This window comes from Cyprinus carpio, chromosome B20 (genome assembly GCF_018340385.1).
Source record: "Cyprinus carpio isolate SPL01 chromosome B20, ASM1834038v1, whole genome shotgun sequence".
NCBI classification, from domain to species: Eukaryota; Metazoa; Chordata; class Actinopteri; order Cypriniformes; family Cyprinidae; genus Cyprinus; species Cyprinus carpio.
The window spans coordinates 10,182,045-10,203,000 of record NC_056616.1 but is presented as its reverse complement, the minus strand read 5'-3'; the positions used below and the strand labels follow the sequence as shown (position 1 = coordinate 10,203,000).

The 20,956-nt window shown below is 35.9% G+C and overlaps 1 protein-coding gene across 1 annotated transcript in view; it reads right to left on the bottom strand.

Moving 5' to 3' along the window:
- LOC109086120 (ubiquitin carboxyl-terminal hydrolase 24-like) overlaps positions 1–20,956 on the bottom strand; it is a 59,330-nt gene that overhangs the window by 30,300 nt on the left and 8,074 nt on the right. The window contains exons 2-20 of the mRNA XM_042747039.1: positions 15,885–16,053; positions 15,733–15,800; positions 15,420–15,563; positions 14,344–14,466; positions 13,640–13,675; positions 12,758–12,776; positions 12,138–12,184; positions 9,270–9,335; positions 8,587–8,661; positions 7,983–8,141; positions 7,778–7,892; positions 5,931–6,034; positions 4,660–4,767; positions 4,486–4,581; positions 3,557–3,718; positions 2,839–2,931; positions 1,786–1,893; positions 1,499–1,648; positions 284–415 (exon numbers count right to left, since the gene is read on the bottom strand). Of these exons, the coding sequence (XP_042602973.1) occupies positions 284–415; positions 1,499–1,648; positions 1,786–1,893; positions 2,839–2,931; positions 3,557–3,718; positions 4,486–4,581; positions 4,660–4,767; positions 5,931–6,034; positions 7,778–7,892; positions 7,983–8,141; positions 8,587–8,661; positions 9,270–9,335; positions 12,138–12,184; positions 12,758–12,776; positions 13,640–13,675; positions 14,344–14,466; positions 15,420–15,563; positions 15,733–15,800; positions 15,885–16,053 (1,974 nt within the window). The remainder of the gene's footprint in view (positions 1–283; positions 416–1,498; positions 1,649–1,785; positions 1,894–2,838; positions 2,932–3,556; positions 3,719–4,485; positions 4,582–4,659; positions 4,768–5,930; positions 6,035–7,777; positions 7,893–7,982; positions 8,142–8,586; positions 8,662–9,269; positions 9,336–12,137; positions 12,185–12,757; positions 12,777–13,639; positions 13,676–14,343; positions 14,467–15,419; positions 15,564–15,732; positions 15,801–15,884; positions 16,054–20,956) is intronic.

Sequence of the window (20,956 nt, the reverse complement as noted above, 5' to 3'; positions counted from 1 at the left end):
AGTTTTTACACCCCGGAACTGAAAAGTCATTAAACACTACATTTCATAAGTTGGTAAAAAACACACAAAAAAAAAACACAATGGCATTTAAACTTCAATCCAAAGCATGTGTGGCTTGTGCCGCTTTTCTTTTTAAGGACAATGATTAAACAGCATAATTGCATGCAAAAAACAAAAAACAAAAAAAAAACAATAAAAAAACCAAACAAACAATAGAAACAAAGCAAAAAATACAAATAAAAACCAAACCAAACCAAAAAAACAAAACTAAACAAAACCACACCTCTCGATCCAGCTCGCACACATCCATGCCGGACACCAAGCATTCCCAGATCTCTTTGGCTCTATTCCAGACCAGGTACAGACTGGCCTCTTGCAGGAAGAATGCAAGGAACTTCAAATGACTCTCCAAATACTGGAAAAATGTGAGGGAAAAAAAATAAAAAAAATCAAAAAAGCAACATCAGAAAAAAAAAAAAAAAAAAAACTACTTCTCTTTTTTCATTCTTACCAAATGTGAGGCAAAACATGAGTCACTTTGGTAGTCTACAAATATATTTTTGTACTGTGCAAATTTTTGGGTCAAACAGCAATATGATTAATCTTTATATCAGAGGAAATGAGTAGACTTTGTTTACACTATCTTACTTCACTAGAAACTAAAAGTCAACCACCTTTTTTGGGTGTTGTAGATCAGCGGTTCTCATTTCCAGTCCTCGTGCACATTTTGTATGTTTCTCTTATGGCTTCAGACGTTTGTTCTATTCGAACGTAAGTGCCCTGCGAAGTGGACATCACAGGATATTCCGCCATTTAGAAGCGAAGGTATACGTTCCATTCAAAGTGCATTGAAGTGTGCGAGACGTCAATTTAAATTGTATTTATTTACCAATGTATATGATGTCATACTTGTCCGTGTGTGAAAACGTTGCGCAGCGCAAATCCGTGAATGTTAAGGTAACTTCAAAAGATTTCCCCTGCTCAGGGAGTAGGGAGCAATGAACACTGTGTAGGGACCATGTCAATGGGAACACAGTTCATGTACGGAGCTCACTCCTATCGAGCTGATTATCTGAATCAGGTGTGTTAACAAAGAGAGACATAGAAAATATGCAGAGCTGGGGGTGCGAGGACTGGAATTGAGAACCGCTGTTGTAGATGACCAGAAGAATGCATATTTTATTTGCTACATGTCTGTGAACCGCTAGAGAAAAAAAAATGTAATACCATATTTTATTGTTATTATTATTATTATTATTATTTTCCAAATATGTACCAAAACCGTCAAGGTTCATAGTAGGCTACTGTTTTTTTTAATAATAATCAAACATTTTATCTAACAAAACTTAGATTTGCTCTGCTTTACATTATTTGAAATTAAGCTCCTTTCACATCTTAGTAATTGTTATCGGCAAACTCTATTTTTGACTGAGCTGTAATATAAACAATGATTAAATTCGTCGTATCACAAAGAGATAATGGACTTGTGGCAGCGCACCTCCTGATAGGAGTACCGCCCATCAACCAGCGTGGACCCAGATAGACCATTGGATCCAGCGACGGACACGGCCAAGCGATGACATGACACCAGAGAGCCAGTGATCAGCTTCACTATCTCAAAGTTCTTCTTCAGGTCCTGGATTATACTCTGATGGAGGACACAACATAAAGTATAATCCAAAGCCATTTAAAGCATGAAAAATGAGGTTCATAGTTTATGTAGCACCACTTGCATGAAAAAAATGAACAGGCCAGATGTTTCGTCTGAACACTGTCTACACGCACCTTGTCCTGTTTCTGGTAGGTCTGTTTGATAAAAGACCGTGTAATCTCGTGAAGCTGCCGCAAGGCTGGAACCACCCACACTGTCTGAGGGTTAGTCAGCTGAGACGACTACAATACAAGCACAAAAACACAGATATAAACACAGAAACATCAACCATAACACACATGGTTCATTCATGGAATACGGTAATCTCCATCTGGGTCAATGACGTATAAATATGTCCACAACTTTCATATGATTTATTAACGTTTATTCCATTTTCAAGAAAAGTTTATATTTAATGACTCTAAAAATGTCATGTGGTACAACCAAAGTAACAAATAATGAACAAAGTGAATAAATAAAAAAAGTTACAAAATTAAAACATTTACTAAAATATAAATTTAAGTTTTCGAGGGGTCGCACCACATGACATTTTACAACCTGAATTAAACTTGTCTTGTCATAAAATGGTCAACTTATCATATATTTTGAGAGACTTCTTGACCTTGAGTCATGAGGGTCTGGGATCCACTCTGATATAATTTTTTTTCTCTCTCTGTGTGTTGGTTGCACCATAAGACATATGTCTTCTATTAATAAAGCCTTTTTCTTAATTTTGATATCAGGACAGTTGTATCTGCCTGACATTTTTGACTACAAAAATATCATAATGAATTTGAATTAAAAAAAGGCATTTTTAAGTTATTATATGTGCAAACTACATAATTTACTTATTTTTCATGAATGAACAGGAAGAAGAAATTAACATCACGTCATTGACCCATCAACAACCCAGGCATTGGTTAGAGTCACTGATTTCCAAAAGTTTCAAATAATCCAACAAAAGATTGAAGCCAACAGTCAAAAAGTCATTAGTTTTTCCAATAGGTATTTGGTTGTGAAGATCAAACCCTCAGAAGTGCCCGTTGTAAATCACACATATCTTTACAGTCCGTCCCAGTGAATCAAGTGGCAATCATCATTTTGCAAATCAAATTCTGTTCATGAGAGATTCAGGCTGAGTTATGATTGGTCAGTGTTATGAACTAAAGGGGTGGGTCTTCTCTTACTTTAGCCAATGAGCTCGGTTTCTTCTTGCCCCAGGTGCCAGTAAGAAAAGAGACCTGTGTCTCGCTGGAAGGAGAATCCTCCTGTATTTGCATCTGAAGACATAAACTTTCAGTATTCAGTGAGCGCCACTAAGAGTTTATGCGGCAGACGCTGCACCCAAATCACATCAGAGGCTGAAGCGCAAAGATTGAGCAAAGTGAATGCCTGTGTGCATGTATGTGTGTGTGTGTGTGTGTGTGTGAGAGAGAGAGATGATGCAAGCTGAAACTAGACTGCCAAAAATATACATCTAGTGCCAGAGACAGAACAACACCTTTATACTCCCAGAATAGCTCTTAATATAAACTGCTGCAGAGATTCTAGCCTGAAAAAGAGGCCAGGAAGCTCAAAAATGTGTGTCATTTTGTTGCTGTGTGAGTATGTGTGCATATTTTGTGTTTATGGTCCATAATCTTCTGAATATGGATCTTCAGGAAGGAGCACAAAGCAGATGGAGTAGTACAGGAGATGTGTGTAAGAGTGAGGGACCCTCACTCCAATTCAGACCACCAGAAGCAAGCCAGACAGTGAATTTCCATAATGACAGAACAACAAATAATAGTGACATCAGATAAAATGAATCATGTTCATGTTGGTTATTTATCTATATCCGTTTATACACTACAGATGAATTGTGATAGAAGATTGTGGTTTATGGGAATTATGAAATCAGCTCACCTTCTTGATGTCCTCGATGCATTTGATGATGTAGTTCCTCTTGATGGTTTCTTTGACGGCGTATGCGTCGCTGAGGATGGTGAGGTGTTCTTCCAGGGCCTGCTGCACTAGAGTGGTAGGAAGAGTGGGGAGATGCGCCAACTCCCATAACACCTCCAACACCTAAAAAACAAACGCCACAAAAAACACAAGATACTGTGATTTTACATCAAAATAATTCACAAGTCTAGTGTCAATTTTTTTTGTCATGCTCTCTCTCTCATTTGAGATTTATAGCTCACAAAAGCTGCATTTATTTGATTAAAAATACAGTAAAAACAGTCATATTGTGCACATAATTACAATTTAAAATTATGTTAAGATTGTATAACTATGCAATATAAACGTAAAAAAAATATTCTAATATATTACAATATTATTATATAATTAATCACCGTTCTAATATTAACTAAAATAACAATAATGAGGTGATTTGGGTTTCAAAAATAGCGTGAATTAAATATTTAAATATTATATGAAGTATTTTAATATTCTAAATATTATGTTCATATATTTATACCCTGAACAGTGTTTTTTTTCAAGATTCATATATATTTTATGTTTATATTCCTCTTGTATTTTTTATACATTTAATGATTAAATGCAAATAAATGATCTCTTGAGGTTAAATAATTAATAAAATCATTTTCCCTCAATTATTCAGCGACCAATATTTGACAATCATCTGATTATTTCAGAAACAAAAAAAAAAAATCATTACAGTGCAAACTTTCACCAGCTTCAGCAGTTCTACATCAATCACTAGCTGTCACATTTCAGCGTTGTAGCTTATTAGCAGCTAGACCGGTTCAAAGCCGGACTTTCAGTTCAGTTTTAGTTGAGACAGAAATATACATCCAGTTTCATAAATACATATGAATGGCACATGCCTTTCCTGTGGTTGCCTCAGAGCGAGCCTCCCTGCCGATCCGTCCAATCAGACTCAGAAGCTTCTGTCTCACGCGATCACTCTCCACCTCCCAGCTCTGGAAACACACAAGGCACAGTCAGAAACAGCTCATAAAGATGAAAGAGTCCAGAGGAAGACAGACAACAGTCAAGACCTTCTGTATGAGGACGAAGAGATGGCTGAGCTGGTCAAAGTTGAACTTGACGGCGGCAGCGGCGATGATGGTGTGGATGTTCTCTATCACAGTGGAGGACTGACCAGCCTGCACATAAAATATGATGCATGTCAACATGGTTCACTTTGGTTTTTGGACTGCAGTAACGTTACCCATTTAAACCGCAAGCTGTCAGCAATTCATACTGCACTTTTAAGCTTTTATTTTGACAAAAACAGCAGTAGAGCTTATATTTTAAAGGAAAAGTCCAGCTTCAGTGAAAACAGGCTTACAAAAATGCATCTCACTACAAATCTAGTGAAATGCTATAATCATCTGCCACGAAAATAAAGCATAACTGGTGGCCGTTGGATTCCCAAACACGCGCTAAACTCACAGCACATGCAATAAACGAGTTCAATGCATTCACTGAGAACTGAGGCGCGGAGAACACCGGATCACGAGCTGATCGCCTGAACAATGTGTGCACATCACTTTGAAATGTGCAGCAAATACAGACTTGATGAAGGGATTTAGCCATATCGTGCTTTCGGTTTTATTTCGTTTGACAGCATAATGGACCAAACCACAACTTTAAAGACCTTTTTTGTTAGAATAAGAAGTAAAAATATTAGTGCTGTCAATCGATTAAAAAAAATTAACAAATTAATTGCACATTTATTCCCTATTAATCCCAACTAACATTAAAGTTTTTAAATATACTTTTATATTGCAATAATTTCACATTCAATCTTCAAATTAATGTCACAGTTTATTTGTAATATTGGTTTAATGCCATCTTTTTTAAAGTGATTCCAATAATATTTCAATAAAAAAAAAAACGGTGAACAGTGCGCATCTGAAGTGTCTCTGCAGGAAATAATGCATTATTTATTGCCTCTAAGATATCGTCCAAATTCTATTATCATATATATATATACGTATATCCCTCATATATATATCATATATATATATATATATATAGATATATATTATATAATATATATATATATATATATATATATATATATATATATATATGGTCGGTTTTTTTTTTATAAATTTTTTTTGTTTGGTTTTTTTATAAATATTATACAATACAAACAAACAAACAAAAACAAACAATCGAACAAATAAATAAATAAATAAATATACATACATACATACATAGAGAGCATTCTGTGCAGTATATTTCTTAGAAACAATATGTCAGAAATTCACGCAGTTTTGAAGGAGATGTGATTTGAATATCTTTCAAGAATATCGCTCACCTGTATTTTCCATATTTTGGAGAGTTCATCCAACGAGAGCTTACTGCCTAACAGTTCAATGATTCCCTTTATTCTGTCACAATACTGGGCCTGGTCAATGTTTCCTACATCACAGAGAGAGAGACAGAAAAAATATTTTATTTATTATTATTTTATTTTTTAATAAAAACAGGTTACACTTTATTTTAAGGTGTCCTTGTTACAGCGTAATTATACATTTAAATACTAAATTTAAATTACTCAGTAATATTACTGAGTTACTTGCATGTAATTATGCATAATTTATTTTTATTACAATAGTAAGAACATGTAACGTGTAACAAGGACACCTTAAAATAAAGTGTTACCTAAAACCATTATTATAATACAGCACTGGATGCAATAAAAATACTCCTAAAATAAGAGACTAGCTCCATTATAAACCCACTGATGTAAAAACATCAAAGTTTTCCATCTAATTTACTAAAATTTTAAATCACAGAGATCTAAAAAAAAAAAAAAAAAAAAAAAAAAAAAAAAACTTTTTTTCCCTTTATTACCCTCAACTTTAGAATGGGCACTTTTGTAAACCAAAAGTCTAGCTTGATTTATTTAATTATTTATTTTTGAAATTTGTAAAATCACAGCAACCCAATACTAAGGCACCCTCCAAAAAAATCCTTATGAACATTAAATACATCAAACATGGTTTCTTTCATTACACAAAACAGAACAGAGTCCATTGAGAAAAATAAGAAAGAAAGCACAAGTGAAAGACAAAGCTATCAAAAAAGGCTAAAACAGGAGAGCAAGCACAAGTGAAAGACAAAGCTATCAAAAAAGGCTAAGTGAAAAATAAAAGTAAAACAAAAAGAAAGCAAAAGGAAGAGTGCAAAGAGAAAGTAAACCAAACTAAGGCATTAAAGTGAAAGAGAGGAGCAAAAGAGAAAGTGAAGGGGGAAAAACAGAAAGTGTCAAGAGAAATGCAAACAGAACAAAGAGAGAAGAGACTGAGGCGAATACAGACAACTGAATAAAGAGATGACACAAATGAGTGGGTGAGGTGAAAAGGCTTCAAGCACAAAGCAACAGTTTGAGATTCTGGCTTCTGAACACTTTGAACACATAGATGATTCGCTCAAAGTGAAAGTGTGAGCATCCATATACACAACACACATTCATGTACTGCCTTTGGTTTCCAATCCAAAAATATTAATAGATTTGTCATTCAAACTGGCTTTTATTTAGTCATCATCTGTTTTTCGTCGGTGAAAAACTTTTGTGGATGAAAATTGTGACAAACATTATTTGTTCATAAAATTAAATTAAATATTGCTGCTTTAAATGCTCAAGTGCACTGTTTTGAATGCGAAATTATGTCTGGGGTTGGGTGATAAATTATTAATATCGTGATCAAAATTTTCATATCAGTCAATATTGATAATCATTATTTATTTATTTCAAGTTTAAAGGCAGATTTTTGTTCCTAAGTGAAATTTCGAAGAAACCAGACGGTTAATTGTGGTTTTAAACTACTCTTTATTATTTATTATATAATTCTTTGCACTTTTCCAGTCATTTTTCCTTAACAAAATAAATATCTTAATAAAAAAAAATTATTTCTTAGCTTCTGCATGTTCTAACGAGTAATATTGTTTAAAATCATCGAACAGGTTTGTGTTTTTCGTCTCAGAAAAAAGCACATTTGACAGTAGCTTGAGTTAGGATGCAAAAGTACATTTATGTTTATTGCCAAAAACAGTAAAAAATTTGTATTATTTCCCATGTTGGTAAACCTATATGAAAGTAAATGACTAACAGATCCAATTGAATGTTTATATGTCAAACTGAATCAGAGACTGTCTTACCTTCCAAAGCTATTGACAGAACTGAGTTTTCTACAAGCCAGTCCAGGAGTCGGTCTGTGTCAATGGCGTTCTTCACAGTCTTGGAAACTGTGCTTTCCTCAATGAGTTTCGTGACCTATCGGAGCACAAAGCCGTCAACATGAGGGAAGAACTCAGGCGTGAACTTTAAGCTACAGAGCACTAATATGTCGAAAAGAATTTGAACCTCTTTGAGGGAGTTCATCTTGGCACTGAAGTGGGGCGTCTTGAGCATTCGAAGAAGGATGTCCAGCCTAAGGTCATCCACGACGTTCACCAGCTCCCGCTGGAAACGCATGCAGAGGAGCTTAATGGCCGACAAGAGCTCTGGAATACTCACCAAACGCTTTAGAGAGAAAGAGACATACATAAAAACAACAAGGGTGAGTTAAAATCTCTCAAACATTACAGAAATTTTAAACAGAATGATATTTGAATCATTTAAAACATGGTACTTAATCCAGATGAAAAATGCAAAAACAATGCATATAAACAACACTAAATTTTGTAAATAATTTTCATTCTTGAGGATTACGTAATTTTTTGTTTCTCTCTGAAAAAAAACAAACAAACAAACACTGAGTGTACTTTTTTATTTATGAGGGTACAAAATGGTTTGTGTGTTTAAAAAAAAAATGTTTTAAAACATTTATATTAAAACATAAAAATTGTAAATAGTTCCATTAAATATGCATCTACGTTTAAACTATTTACAAATTTCAGCTCTAAAGTTATGAAACTCTAAAACTATCCCACCAAAATGAATGAAGAAATGCATGCAGGTGCCTTACCTTGTCTTTCAGGTCTTTCTCCTCCAGGTTCTGCACATATGTTATCATCTTATGGATGACTGGGTCCAGCATGGGCTACAAAATACAACAAAACCAACCACTTCAAGCTGAAGGTCACATTGCAGAATACCCTTGAAATTTCTCTGGTAACTGCTGTTCAAAAACACGTTGATTCAAATGTATTCTTTATGAGTCAATACCACATATTAAAGCGATGTCTTTTACCAGCTAAATCTGATTATATAAACAAAATATATATGGTTCAACTACTGTACATGTAACAGGAAAGTACTGAATAATGTCAGCTGCTCATTAGACCAAAGTAAACCCAGACAGGGTGATCAAGAGCCCATATTAAGCAGATCTTAACACGCTACTTTCCAAATAAGTAGAAAAATAGAAATGAAATGTTGTATATATACTAGTTCATTTATTTCTAGAACACCTAGCTTATTTAAATTTGACTAGTTCATTTAGATTCTGAGATGGTAGTTTTTAGAATCAAGTATTCCAGGGTAAACACCTAGCTTATTTAAATTTGAATACAAAATTAAAAAAAAAACAAACACAAAACAACAAACGTGTCAACCTTATTAGCGACTTGAACACATAACTTCAAACCAGTCAGAATTAAGTATTCAAGGGTAACAAAACTTGAACAGATGAACCGTGAAAACACTGACCTGCACCAGGCTGGAGTTGAGGTATTCTGCACACACTCCCAGCGGCTGAACCAGAGCTGATACACACTGAGGAAACACACATACATTCTACTATGAATGTTAACTCAAAAACAAATTGGTATAAAAAAAAAATAATAATTTCCCAGCTAAAAGCATAATGTTTCTCTAAGCTGGAGATGTGCCTTGCTCAAGGGCACCTCAGTCGTGGTATTGCCGGTCCGAGACTCGAACCCCACAACCTTAGGGGTTAGGAGTAAAACTCTCTAACCACTAGGCCACGACTTCCCTAGTAAGCAAACTCTTAAAGGAACAGTTTGACAAAAAAATAAATAAAACTCTGCCATCATTACTCACCATCATGTTGCTTCAAACCTGTATGACTTGCTTTCGTGAGTGGATCGGCTGTCATTGTGTGGAAGAGAGCCATGAGAAGATTCTTTAAAATTTCAGCATACAGGTTTGGAAAGACATGAGGGTCAGAGCATGAGCAAACGATGACAGATTTTTCATTTTTAGGTAAACTGTTCCTTTAATGGCACCCGATTAAAGAGTGAAAAACAAAATCAGGGATTTTTATACAACATTTACACAGCATCTCTCCACAGGCATACATCTCTTTAGAGATACACGCCAGCGCTGATGAATCACTCCTCTGTTCAGCATCAAATGACTTCTCATCCATTGGAGAGAGTGAATGAATTAGTCCAGTCAGTGGAGGAGAGGAGACAGCATCCATCTCTTGTTTTCTCACTTTAATTGACTCTTACCCTCACTACAAATTAAATGGTTACTGTAGCAGGGAATCCCTTTTTGTTTGAGATTAAAACATAGCTGGCGATGAACCAGCAGAGTTTCCTTTACGTGGCCACAGCAGGTTGTGTGTGTCCCTGAAAAGAATTCCTGCCCCTACGCTTGCCTCCAACTTCCTGTTCCTGTGTTAAGGCCATTAATATGCAAATCCTAAATCAAAGCATCGTTTCCCTGTCGCCAGCTCGGTCTCTCAGCCCTGGCACCCAGATCATGCTAATGCCCACCTTCAAAAGACAAGCGGGCGGAACCAAAAACAAGGCGGCTTCACAGCTCCAGGAGAAGGGGGAGCATTTACACGCTCGTACTAAAGAAGGAGCGGACACCTCGTCTGCTAAAAATAATGAAGCAGTCAAACATTTTTTTATTTTTTTTGACATTTCTGAGTTAGAGATTAGACAAGACAAGAGATTAGAGGAGATTAGACCTTTTTTTTGTTTGTTTTTTGGTCTTCTTAAACAAACATAAACAACGCTGATAGTAGAAAACTTTATACCAAAACAAAAAAATCTAAGACCCCCCACAAAACTACCCAAAACAAACAAACCAAAAAAAACAAAAAACAAAAAAACAAAAAACAAAAAAAAAAAATCACCTAAAACAAACAAAACAAAATCTAAGCACAACAAACAAACACAAAACTAAACAAAACTCATCAAAACAAAAACCAAAGCCAAACCAAACAAAAACATGAGATGACAGACACGTTTGATAAAAAAAAAGAGAAAAAAGAGAATTTGTTTTTAATTAGCACAACTAATTTCTATAAATTAAGAAAAAAAAAGATTTTTACTAGATTATATATATGAAAAAAATATCTAGATAAATCTAGATAAACTTGTTTATCAAATTAATTGACTCACAATCAACTTGTGTCGGTTGTTTAACAACTTATTTGTCATCCCATGTCTCTCTATCTTCTGTGTTTATCTATCCATCCGTCTGACCCTTTTTACATTTTTACATTTATGCATTTAGCAGACTCTTTAAAAGTGACTTACAGTACATTCACACTGACATTTTTTACCTAAAATGTGTTCCCTGGGAATCGAACCCACAACCTTTTGCGCTGCTAATGCAATGCTCTACCACTGAGCCACAGGACCCTATAAAACATTAGTTGGTATTTGAGAGCTGTGGTTGATTTTTTTTGCCATTATCCCACTAATTCAATTTTTTATATTTTTCAGACAACCACATTACATCAAAGGGCTCGATGTGAAATAGAGTTTGAAATCAATTGTGTTAGTGCATATCTTAATAGCTTTTGTTTTTCCAGCCATATGAATGTGGCATCTCATGTTCTCTCTCATCCCCCTGCTCTCGTCTCTTTCTCACTGTCTGCTGTGAGTAGGATGCTCTCTGTGATGGTAATAAACACCCTGAGCTCTTTAGCACAAGTGCTATAATAGAATCTGCCCTCGTTCAACTCGCTCTCTCTCTTTCAGCATCTCACACATACTGCCTCTCTTCATCCAGACACCACTACTTCACTCTCTTCCTCTGATGGATTATCCATGAATTATCCATTCATTTCTCTGCAATTGCATTATGCTTAACCCAAAGATAGCCTGTCCTGCTCGTATCCAAGATATCTAAACTTGAAGCATGTACCAAGCTTACAACCGACCAACATCTCTTTTTCATTTAAAGTGTGGTAAAAGGTTATTTTTTTGCATTTTTAAAATTTTTTAAAGTTTCTTTTTTCTTTAAATTGCAATTTAGTTTTAGTCCACTCCATTAGTTTAAGAAACAAAAATAAAAATAAGAGAAACAACGTTTTAGCTCAGTAATTACTGCCGCTTGATTCTAAACTGAATATAAGTCCAGAAATCCATTACGGAAACAACGTTTAAGAGTAATCATTTGATTCTAAAGCAATAATTCTGTCGAACACTGTTCCTTAGGCATATGCCATAAATAAAAATAACAATTCTACTCTACATCAGTAACATTCAAACTCTCCCATTTTTATTGGCCTTAGGCATATGCCATAAATAAAAATAACAATTCTACTCTACATCAGTAACATTCAAAGACGTCCAGAGTGCACATTCTTACTCCAATCTCTATCTCTTCCTGGTGGAGCTTGCACTGAATTGCTGTGATAAAAAATACCAAACTGCAGATATAAGCCAGAGACATATTCAGAGTCATTGAACACCACATACATTTATATATAAAAAAAATAAAAAATAAAATAAGATTAAAGGGATACACAGAAATCAAATCACCCTCATGTCGGGAAGTTCACAACGATTTTTTAGCTCAGTAGCCCTTACTGCCACTTGATGTCTAATACTGAATATAATAAAAACAGCTTCAAAGTCGTCATTCACATCAGAGGGTCCGTTAGAATTTTAAAGCATCGAAATCATTTTGGTCCAAAAATATCAAAAGGGATGCACCAACAACATCCGGTTGGCGAACGACACTCGATGTAAGCTTCTTGAACCAGTTCACCAAATCGAACTGAATTATTTTAAAACGGTACGCGTCAACAATAAGCTCTCCACAAATGACTTTTTAACTTTTTTAACATGGCTGACACTCCTCTGAGTTCAGGCATCCCAGAGTAATTCATTTACTCAACAGTACACTGAAAAGCCAGATAACAACGAAACATTGACTCGTTCTCGAGTCAAGAACCGTTCAGTCTGACGGGACGCGTCCGATTCGAGAACCGAGGAGCTGATGATACTGCGCATGCGTGAAGCACTGACACAGCGCGCGTCTGCCCTGGTTCTTTTGGTGATTGATTCTGAACTGATTCTGTGCTAATGTTATGAGCGCGGTTAAACCGAAGGCTTGAATCAAGGGCAATCATCGCCAATGAAGTCATTACGTCGAGCGCAAAAGAACTGGTGAACCGTTTTCGGCAACCGGTTTTATTGATCAAACTGTCCGAAAGAACCGGTTCGCGGAGAACTATCACTACCGGTGATCCGAAAACCGATGCAACCGTTCTTGACTCGAGAACGAGTTGTTTTCGTTATCTGGCTCGGGGTCAGTCAGTGTACTGTTTGAGTAAATGAATTACTCCGGGAAATTGGTTTATTTTGAACTCAGAGGGAGTGTCACCATGTTAAAAAAGTTAAAAGCTTAAGTCATTGGGTGGATTAATTGTTGACGCGAACCGTTTCAAACGATTCAGTTCGATTTGGTGAACTGGTTTCAAGAAGTCCGGTTACATCGAGTGATTCGTTCGCGAACCGGATATCACTATTCCGTAGTTTTTGATATTTTTGGACCAAATGTATTTTTCGATGCCTTCAAAAAATTCTAACGGACCCTCTGTGTCACATGGACTACTTTGAATGTTTTTATTACCTTTCTGGACGTGGACAGTATACTGTACATACATTCTCAATGGAGGGGACAGAAAGCTCTCGGAAATCTAAAATATCTAAAATAATCTTATACTGTGTTCCGAAGTAAATAAAAAAAATACGATTAATAATAATTCCTTCTATCTGTGTGTTTTACTTAAATTCTTACCCGATTCACTAAGTCCACCATTAATAATAATTCCTTCTATCTGTGTGTTTTACTTAAATTCTTACCCGATTCACTAAGTCCACCAGCCAGCCATGAGGTTCCTAGACCAATCAGAACACAGAACATAAATGTAATGCAGTGTAGAATTTTTTGTTGTTGTTGTTGTTGTTTCTTTGCAAGTTACATAATTTTATCTTAATAGAATATACTAAACTTTGTGGTGTAAAAACATGAATGTCTCCTTATTTCTGTGCAGTTAAAGAGGTCAATATGATGATGCTAAAAAGAACATTATTTTGTGTATTTGGTGTAATGCAATGTGTTTACATAGTTTAAGATTCAAAAAAACACATTATTTTCAATATTTCATTCAATATTGTTGCTCCTCTCTGCACCGCCTTTCCGAAAAGCGCAGTGGGCTCTGATTGGCCAGCTATCCAGTGTGATGTGATTGGCCGAATACCTGAAGTGTGTGACAGAAATGTTACGTCCCTTACCATATTTAGAAACACACAGCAGCAACAATACTACAGCGAGAATAAAAAAAAACACCTTCTTTCTATGTGTAAACATTTGGACAGTGTTATGCAAATCCTCCAACACAGTGACGTAGATTGGTGGGGGCGTGTTTGAATAAAGGGTTTTCTTATCTATGCACGAACAAGAGTGCTGGAACCTACTAAACCAGCTTTTCTGAAAGCGATGACTGTCTAGTCAACTGTCAAGCCAAAAGCACACGTACGCACCCACACGTGTGTATTTGCAGTACCTTCTGGTAGTTGGAGCTGGGAGAAACAGCGAACATGTTGTCCTCTCCAAACACTTCTGCCCAGTTCCTCTGACTGGCCTTCATACGATTCTTAAAGTGATACTCGTTATCAGGGTTAAAAGCCTGTCAATAAAACAGTACAGGGAAACATGTTTAGCCCAAGACGGCCTGACATAGGTCCATATTCACAAAATATTTGCAATGATTATGTTGGTGATATAAAATTGCACAACTCTCGAAAGATTGATAGTTCAGCCACGCTGTTCCAAACCTGTATAGTTTCTTCCTTCTGTTGAACACAAAAGAAGGTATTTCAAAGAATGTTGGTTACCAAACAGTTGTTGGTCCCCATTGACTTTTATAGTATTCTTTCCCCCTCCATTCTATGGAAGTCAATGGCTACCAGCAACTGTTTGTTGCCAAACACTTTTCGAAATATCTTCTGTGTTAACAGGTTTGGAATAACTTAAAGGTGAGTAAATTATGACAGAATTTGTAGGTGAACTATCCCTTTAATATGTTTTTTAAATTTTATCATTAAATATATAAGTATATATACATAGAGATAAATATTTTATAGTATACATAAAACATTTATGCATTATGTATGTATTGTATTAAGAATAAATGTCATGTATGCACATATGCATACATTATTTTATGAAAAAAATGCTTGTTTCATATAAATTTAATGATTTTTTTAAATAAAATATTTCATTTAATATATAGTTATTTGGTGAAAATTTAGTGACATTTATTTTTACTAAAAGAATTTATCTAGAACTATTTTAGATACTTTTTTTTTATTTACTTTTTTAAACTTCCTGTTTTACTTCTCACATTAAAGTTCATGACTTTATTTGGCCACAATAACTGTTTGGTTAAAATCTTAATTTGCTAAAAATGCTAATTTCTGGTAAAACCATAAATGTTAATATTATATAGATAGAAGGGCAAACACATAAGGAATATTGCCAAAAATATATAATTTTTTTTGTTGTATCATTCAGTTTTAGTCTGACGTTTTGTAGTAGGCAACCACAATTACTAGTGTAATAGCAAAAGGGCATGTGTACCATAGTGAGAACTCCCAAGAGGCCAATGGGTATCGGATCCTGTTTGACTCTCTCTGCGACCAGATCCACCAGCAGCATCAACAAGATGCACACACCAACATCAATCCCCCACCCCCACACCTCAACCGCACTGGATGTCAGCAACAACAACAAAAACCCAAAACACCAAAAATATCAAAACTCAACACTTTCTTTTTTCAACACGAGATTTTTTTAATCTCGCCATTTCTAACAATTTATTACAAACACCTGATAGTGTGTAAGAGCTAATGCGTTTACATGCCTGCTTATCCAAACACACACACACACAAACCTTTTTGAAGGCTTCAGGCATGCAGCGGTCAATGAACCTCTTACAGTTCTCATCTGCATCAGCCAGGCCTACAAAGAAATAAAATTTCAGATGTGACGTTTCCTTCTAGAGTACACATTAAATCATGTACATAAAAAACCATCAGAACTCACCCAGTCTGGCCAGGCAGGTGGAGGCGATGAGGCACTTGCCGAGTGATTCCTCTCTCTTGTACGGGATGGACCAGTGATCAGTGAACACTCGGCTCTCCAGCTCATACAGATTAGTGGTGGGAAACTCCATACTGTTCCCAGAACAGTTCCCGTTCTCATCATTAGTCCTCTATAAGAGACAGAAAAAGACAGGAAATTAGAGGGTTATGTGAGGATTTAGGAAAAGAAACAATGCCTAAATGTTATTGAATTTGTGGAAATTTGCGACCAACCAGCAAACCAGAACAAAGCCGCATTAATGAAGGCTATTGGCTCGAACGGCATCCAGAGGCATGGTCGTGATCTAACATTTCCCAGTTAACCTATTATTCCTCTAATAAACAAAGCTTTTATACAACACTTGTCATAATAAATGTGTTTCTGTGGCTCAGTGGTAGAGCACTGCGCTAGCCACGCAAAAGGTTGTGGGTTCAATTCCCAGGGAACACACATACTGTTAAAAAAATGTGTAGCCTGAATGCACTGTAAGTCGCTTTGGATAAAAGCGTTTGCTAAATGCATAAATGTGAATAATCAGAGCTCATAATTTGTAAATAAATAATTGCTAGATTAAAAACAGCAATTAATTGGTCGCTGTGACCGACACTGACAATACATTTTCCCGGAGCATTCAATTGATGTCACTAAACGGTGACGCCGAGCATCGTTCACAAGTTTCTGCATGGACCTAACTACGGCACAGGTTCTTAAGCCCTGGGACGAAATGGGATATTAATAGGATGGGATGCTAATAGGCCTAACATAAAAATAACAATTTGTTTTCATTAAAAAAAAAATAAAAATACGTTATAAGAAATATATCTGATTTAAATAATTAAAATAACGGATTTAAAACAGAAGTGTGGCGGCGCTCCATAAATTCATGGAAAGAAAAGGATTTTTGCGGATTATATCTTATTCGCACATTCTGTTTGTTTGCTTTATTTTACAAGAGCGCAAACACTCTTTCTTAATATATAATATTCAAAAAATAAATTAAAAACTTAAAAAAAAAAAATCTTATACGTCTCAGCTGTTTAGATCGCGCCAGAGCCTCGCGCAAACGTACACTATAAATAGACCGTAGTATACCGGTAAAAAACTTAGCCTACATCACAGTCTGTTCATAATCAAAATAAAATAGTCAACCAAACATTTAAAAGGTTACAATGGTCATTTTAAACAGACCGTAGTATACCGGTTCACTCTGCTGTTATTTTTTTTATAAGTGAAGAAAACAAAAATAATGAGTTTATTCAATAATTCCTTTGTCAATGGTCATTATTTTTGTTTTCTTCGCTTACAAAAAGTGTTCCTGTCGCTTCATATATCCCAGATTGCATGTCTGATGGCAGATGCAGTATTCTGACGATGACTTTTCATACCTTTTATGGACCTTGACACTGTTATTTACTTGGCAGTCTATGGGACAGTCTCAAGCCTCCAGGTTTTCATCCAAAATATCTTAAATTGTGTTCCGAAGTAAGGATATGTAAATGTAAAGATTTTAAGATTCTCAAGTTGGTAAACTAATTAATTAATAAGGGGGAAAAAGGTAGATCAAGAATCGGATCGTGACTCCCAGAATCAGATTCGGATCGGACTGGATCGTGAGGTGACTAAAGAATCCCACCTCTATTACTGAGTGACCGCACATCCCCAACTCCTCCATATTGTGGACATCTAGCCTAGAGAAACCTTATGGGTTTGTCCCAGAAGTGCCGCATCTCTGTGACACATGCTGGGACGGCTGGTATCAGCTGCTTGACTGGGGAAATGCGTGACGGCAGCCTCTTCCCATCATCAGCGTACATGCTGCAGCAGATTACTGTGCAACTGAGGACTCTGCAAACAGGAAACACTTCTGCCAGGGGAATATTAGTATACAAGGCATATGTTTGCCCTTGAGTGAGAGGAATAAGTGAATGTGCAATCACGTCTGGAAAGACAGCACAACATCACAGTGAAAGTCACCTTCACTCTTTCTGTTCCACAGGGGAATGTCAGATGTCTATGCCATTCCCAAAGTCCGGAAATCAGTGATTTTCAAAGTCAGAAAGGGAAATTGGGATCCGTTTTCCAAATAGGGATTACTAGCAAATGCCTCATTGTGGGCAGGGTCTAAGTTTAAGGGTTAAATTAAGCTCCTTCTGACCTGACTGAACTTCAGCTGTTACTATTTACTTATTAAAGAGCCATTATTATGCAGATTTAACACTAAACTGAGCTTAAACTGAGAGGAGCAACTGTGACAGAGATGTTTCATTGATTCTGAGGAGCTTTAGGCTTTGACTAGACTTCATTGTGTGATATGAATGATGACAAGGCACACTCACGCAGGAACTTAAACCATCTGACCAAGCACAATGGCATATCTGGGACATAAAGTCAGCTTTAAATGCCACTCTTGCTTTCCACAGGCAGATGTTGTAGATCAATTTCATATTTCAAGAATAGCCTCTTCACAACTAAACTGTTCAACAAGTAATGTCTTAATCATCACAAATCTGTGCTAAATGAACTTTTTGCATTTCTCTTCATTAATATTTGGTCAGTATAGATTGTCCAATATACAATTCAGTACAGTAATCATACTCTTTCTTATCTGTAGCAAAACTACACCAACCACAGGCACAGTCTTGTGCCAATAATATACTAATCTAATCTAAAATGGTTTCCATTTACACAGATGTATCTCTAAGTTAGACTATGCTGACTACCTAGCATGTAATATCATACAAACAAGGTAGAGACGGCTGTAAAAAATAAATACAACAAATAAAAAAAAACCACATCAAAACAAAAGAAATCAAATTTGCCTAATATAAAGACGACACATTAGCAAAAATGTGGTCATGACATGAGAAATCAAATTTGCCTAGATCTTTTGGCATATAAGAAGTCTTTGTACCATTAAAACATCCTGCAAGTTTCATAGCTTAAAGCATCCTCCTCATTATAAACAAAGCATTTGTTTGATCAAGCTCCAAAAACGTCTCGTTTTGGATCCGAGGAGCAAGGTGATGTCACCACGCCGCAATCATCATAAAAAACACCTCCACAACAACAAAACAACAAATAATCGTCATCTTCTCACTATAAGCCCCACCCAGTGGCGTTCAGCGGCTAACAGCTTGACACTTGATCACGCTGAATGTGAGTGTCGCTTCTAGGGATGCGCGGTATACCGATACTGGAAAAATACCGGTATCTATTATATTTCAAACGATACGATATTATAATTTTGCTCAATTCAGTATTTCATGGGCTGCTATTCCGGAGTTCACCTGTAGGTGGCAGTGCTTCCCAAATTGATGCGAAACCGGTAAACCTGAAGAACAATGCCATGGTTCAAACAGATGAAACTCTAATGCGCACGAAACTAATAAATACAGAGAACAGTAGAAGTGAAATATGGCATTACTTTGCATACAAAACAGATGATAAAGGTGAAAGAACTGACCATAGGAATTAACACACAAATTTAATTTCTAAGCATTTGTCGTGTGCTCATCGCAGTGTAAGAATAGTTTATTTTTTAATGGCATCCCAAATCATGTCAGAGGATTGTTCGGAGAATTTTGTTTTATAAATGAGGCACAGTGTCATGGAGAGTTCACAAAAACAATCGTTGAAAGATGAAGTGGTATTAGAACTGACTGCAGCTGCATCACAAACCGTAAGTAAATGATTTAATTAAACTTTGTCAGGAAATTACAGCTGTTGTTTTTTTAAGTTGACAAAACACTCACATGCAATAGTGAGGGGGCGTTACTGTTTCCTATGCAATGACGTTAGCCAATCACAACAGTGGCCAATTACTGAGAAGCCTTAAATGACACACCCCATAAAAACAGGTCATTTTAGAGAGAGGTTCAGAATAAGGTTTGGAAATAATCTTTTTTTTTTTTTCATTTATTTTTTGTTTTGTTTTTTGTTCAAAAAACTTTTAACATTATACGTATACCTCAAGAAACATATAAAAAAAAAATCCTTGTCATGACCTCTTTAAACTTTCAGGCAAAAAAGTGACAAACGCCTATAGTAAAGCGATGTATGATGCAAGGCTACACACACAAACACGTGACGTGTGTATACATATATATATATGAGTTTTTTCTACAGTTAAATGTCTTATTTCACATCCTATTGTTTGAGAAATGACAGATGGACGTTTGTTTGCAGTGGAAATGAGGTATAAATAAGTCACAATGACAGATGTCATTAAGGTTGTTAAGGTTTGAGTTTACAGCGGAGTTGTTATGAGAGTTATCTACATGATCTCATTACAATCTCTGCAACAGAAGAAACATTAAACTGCTCTGGAGGAGCGATTGATTCGTGAAAGATCAGTGCGTTTCAGCTGATGGAGTCTGACAGCTTCTGTGTTCAGGAGAAACAAGACGTGGTGAGCAGGGTGAGAGGAGAGGCAGCGCTGGGAAAGCAAAAGAGAGGCAACAGGAACAAATGACTTATTATGTTCGATGGTGAAGGAAACCACCATCTGCACTGTGAGGACCTCGGAAGAGAGAGAGACAGAAATAGAGACCACAGAAGTCGAGCTGGGGCTTATTTTAACATTCTGATAACATAAATGTGTTTACTAAAAATATAAATACGTCTGTATCTGGAAAAAAATATTCTTATCTTAATATTTCAAGTCTGTTCTAAGTTGGAAAATATGCAAATTACAACCCACATAAGCTCCATTTGCATAGATTTACAGTACATGTTATGACGTAACTCTCTTGTGATCTATATTTGTCAATGTTAATTAAAATGATGACAGGAAAATGTGCGACTGACTGATTTGTCGCATACATGTCGATATGCACACTTTTGCCTGCTAAATTAAATTGAAAGCCTCCTCCGGGAACTGTGTGAAAAAATAACCCATGTAAATGGCAAGGAAGTGATGTTTGTTGAAATTTAACCAACTAAGACATCTTCATATTACGATTACACCACAGTGACATTTAAAAGGTTTTCATTTCTGAAGTGTTCATTTGGGGTCATTAAGATTTTTTTTAAAG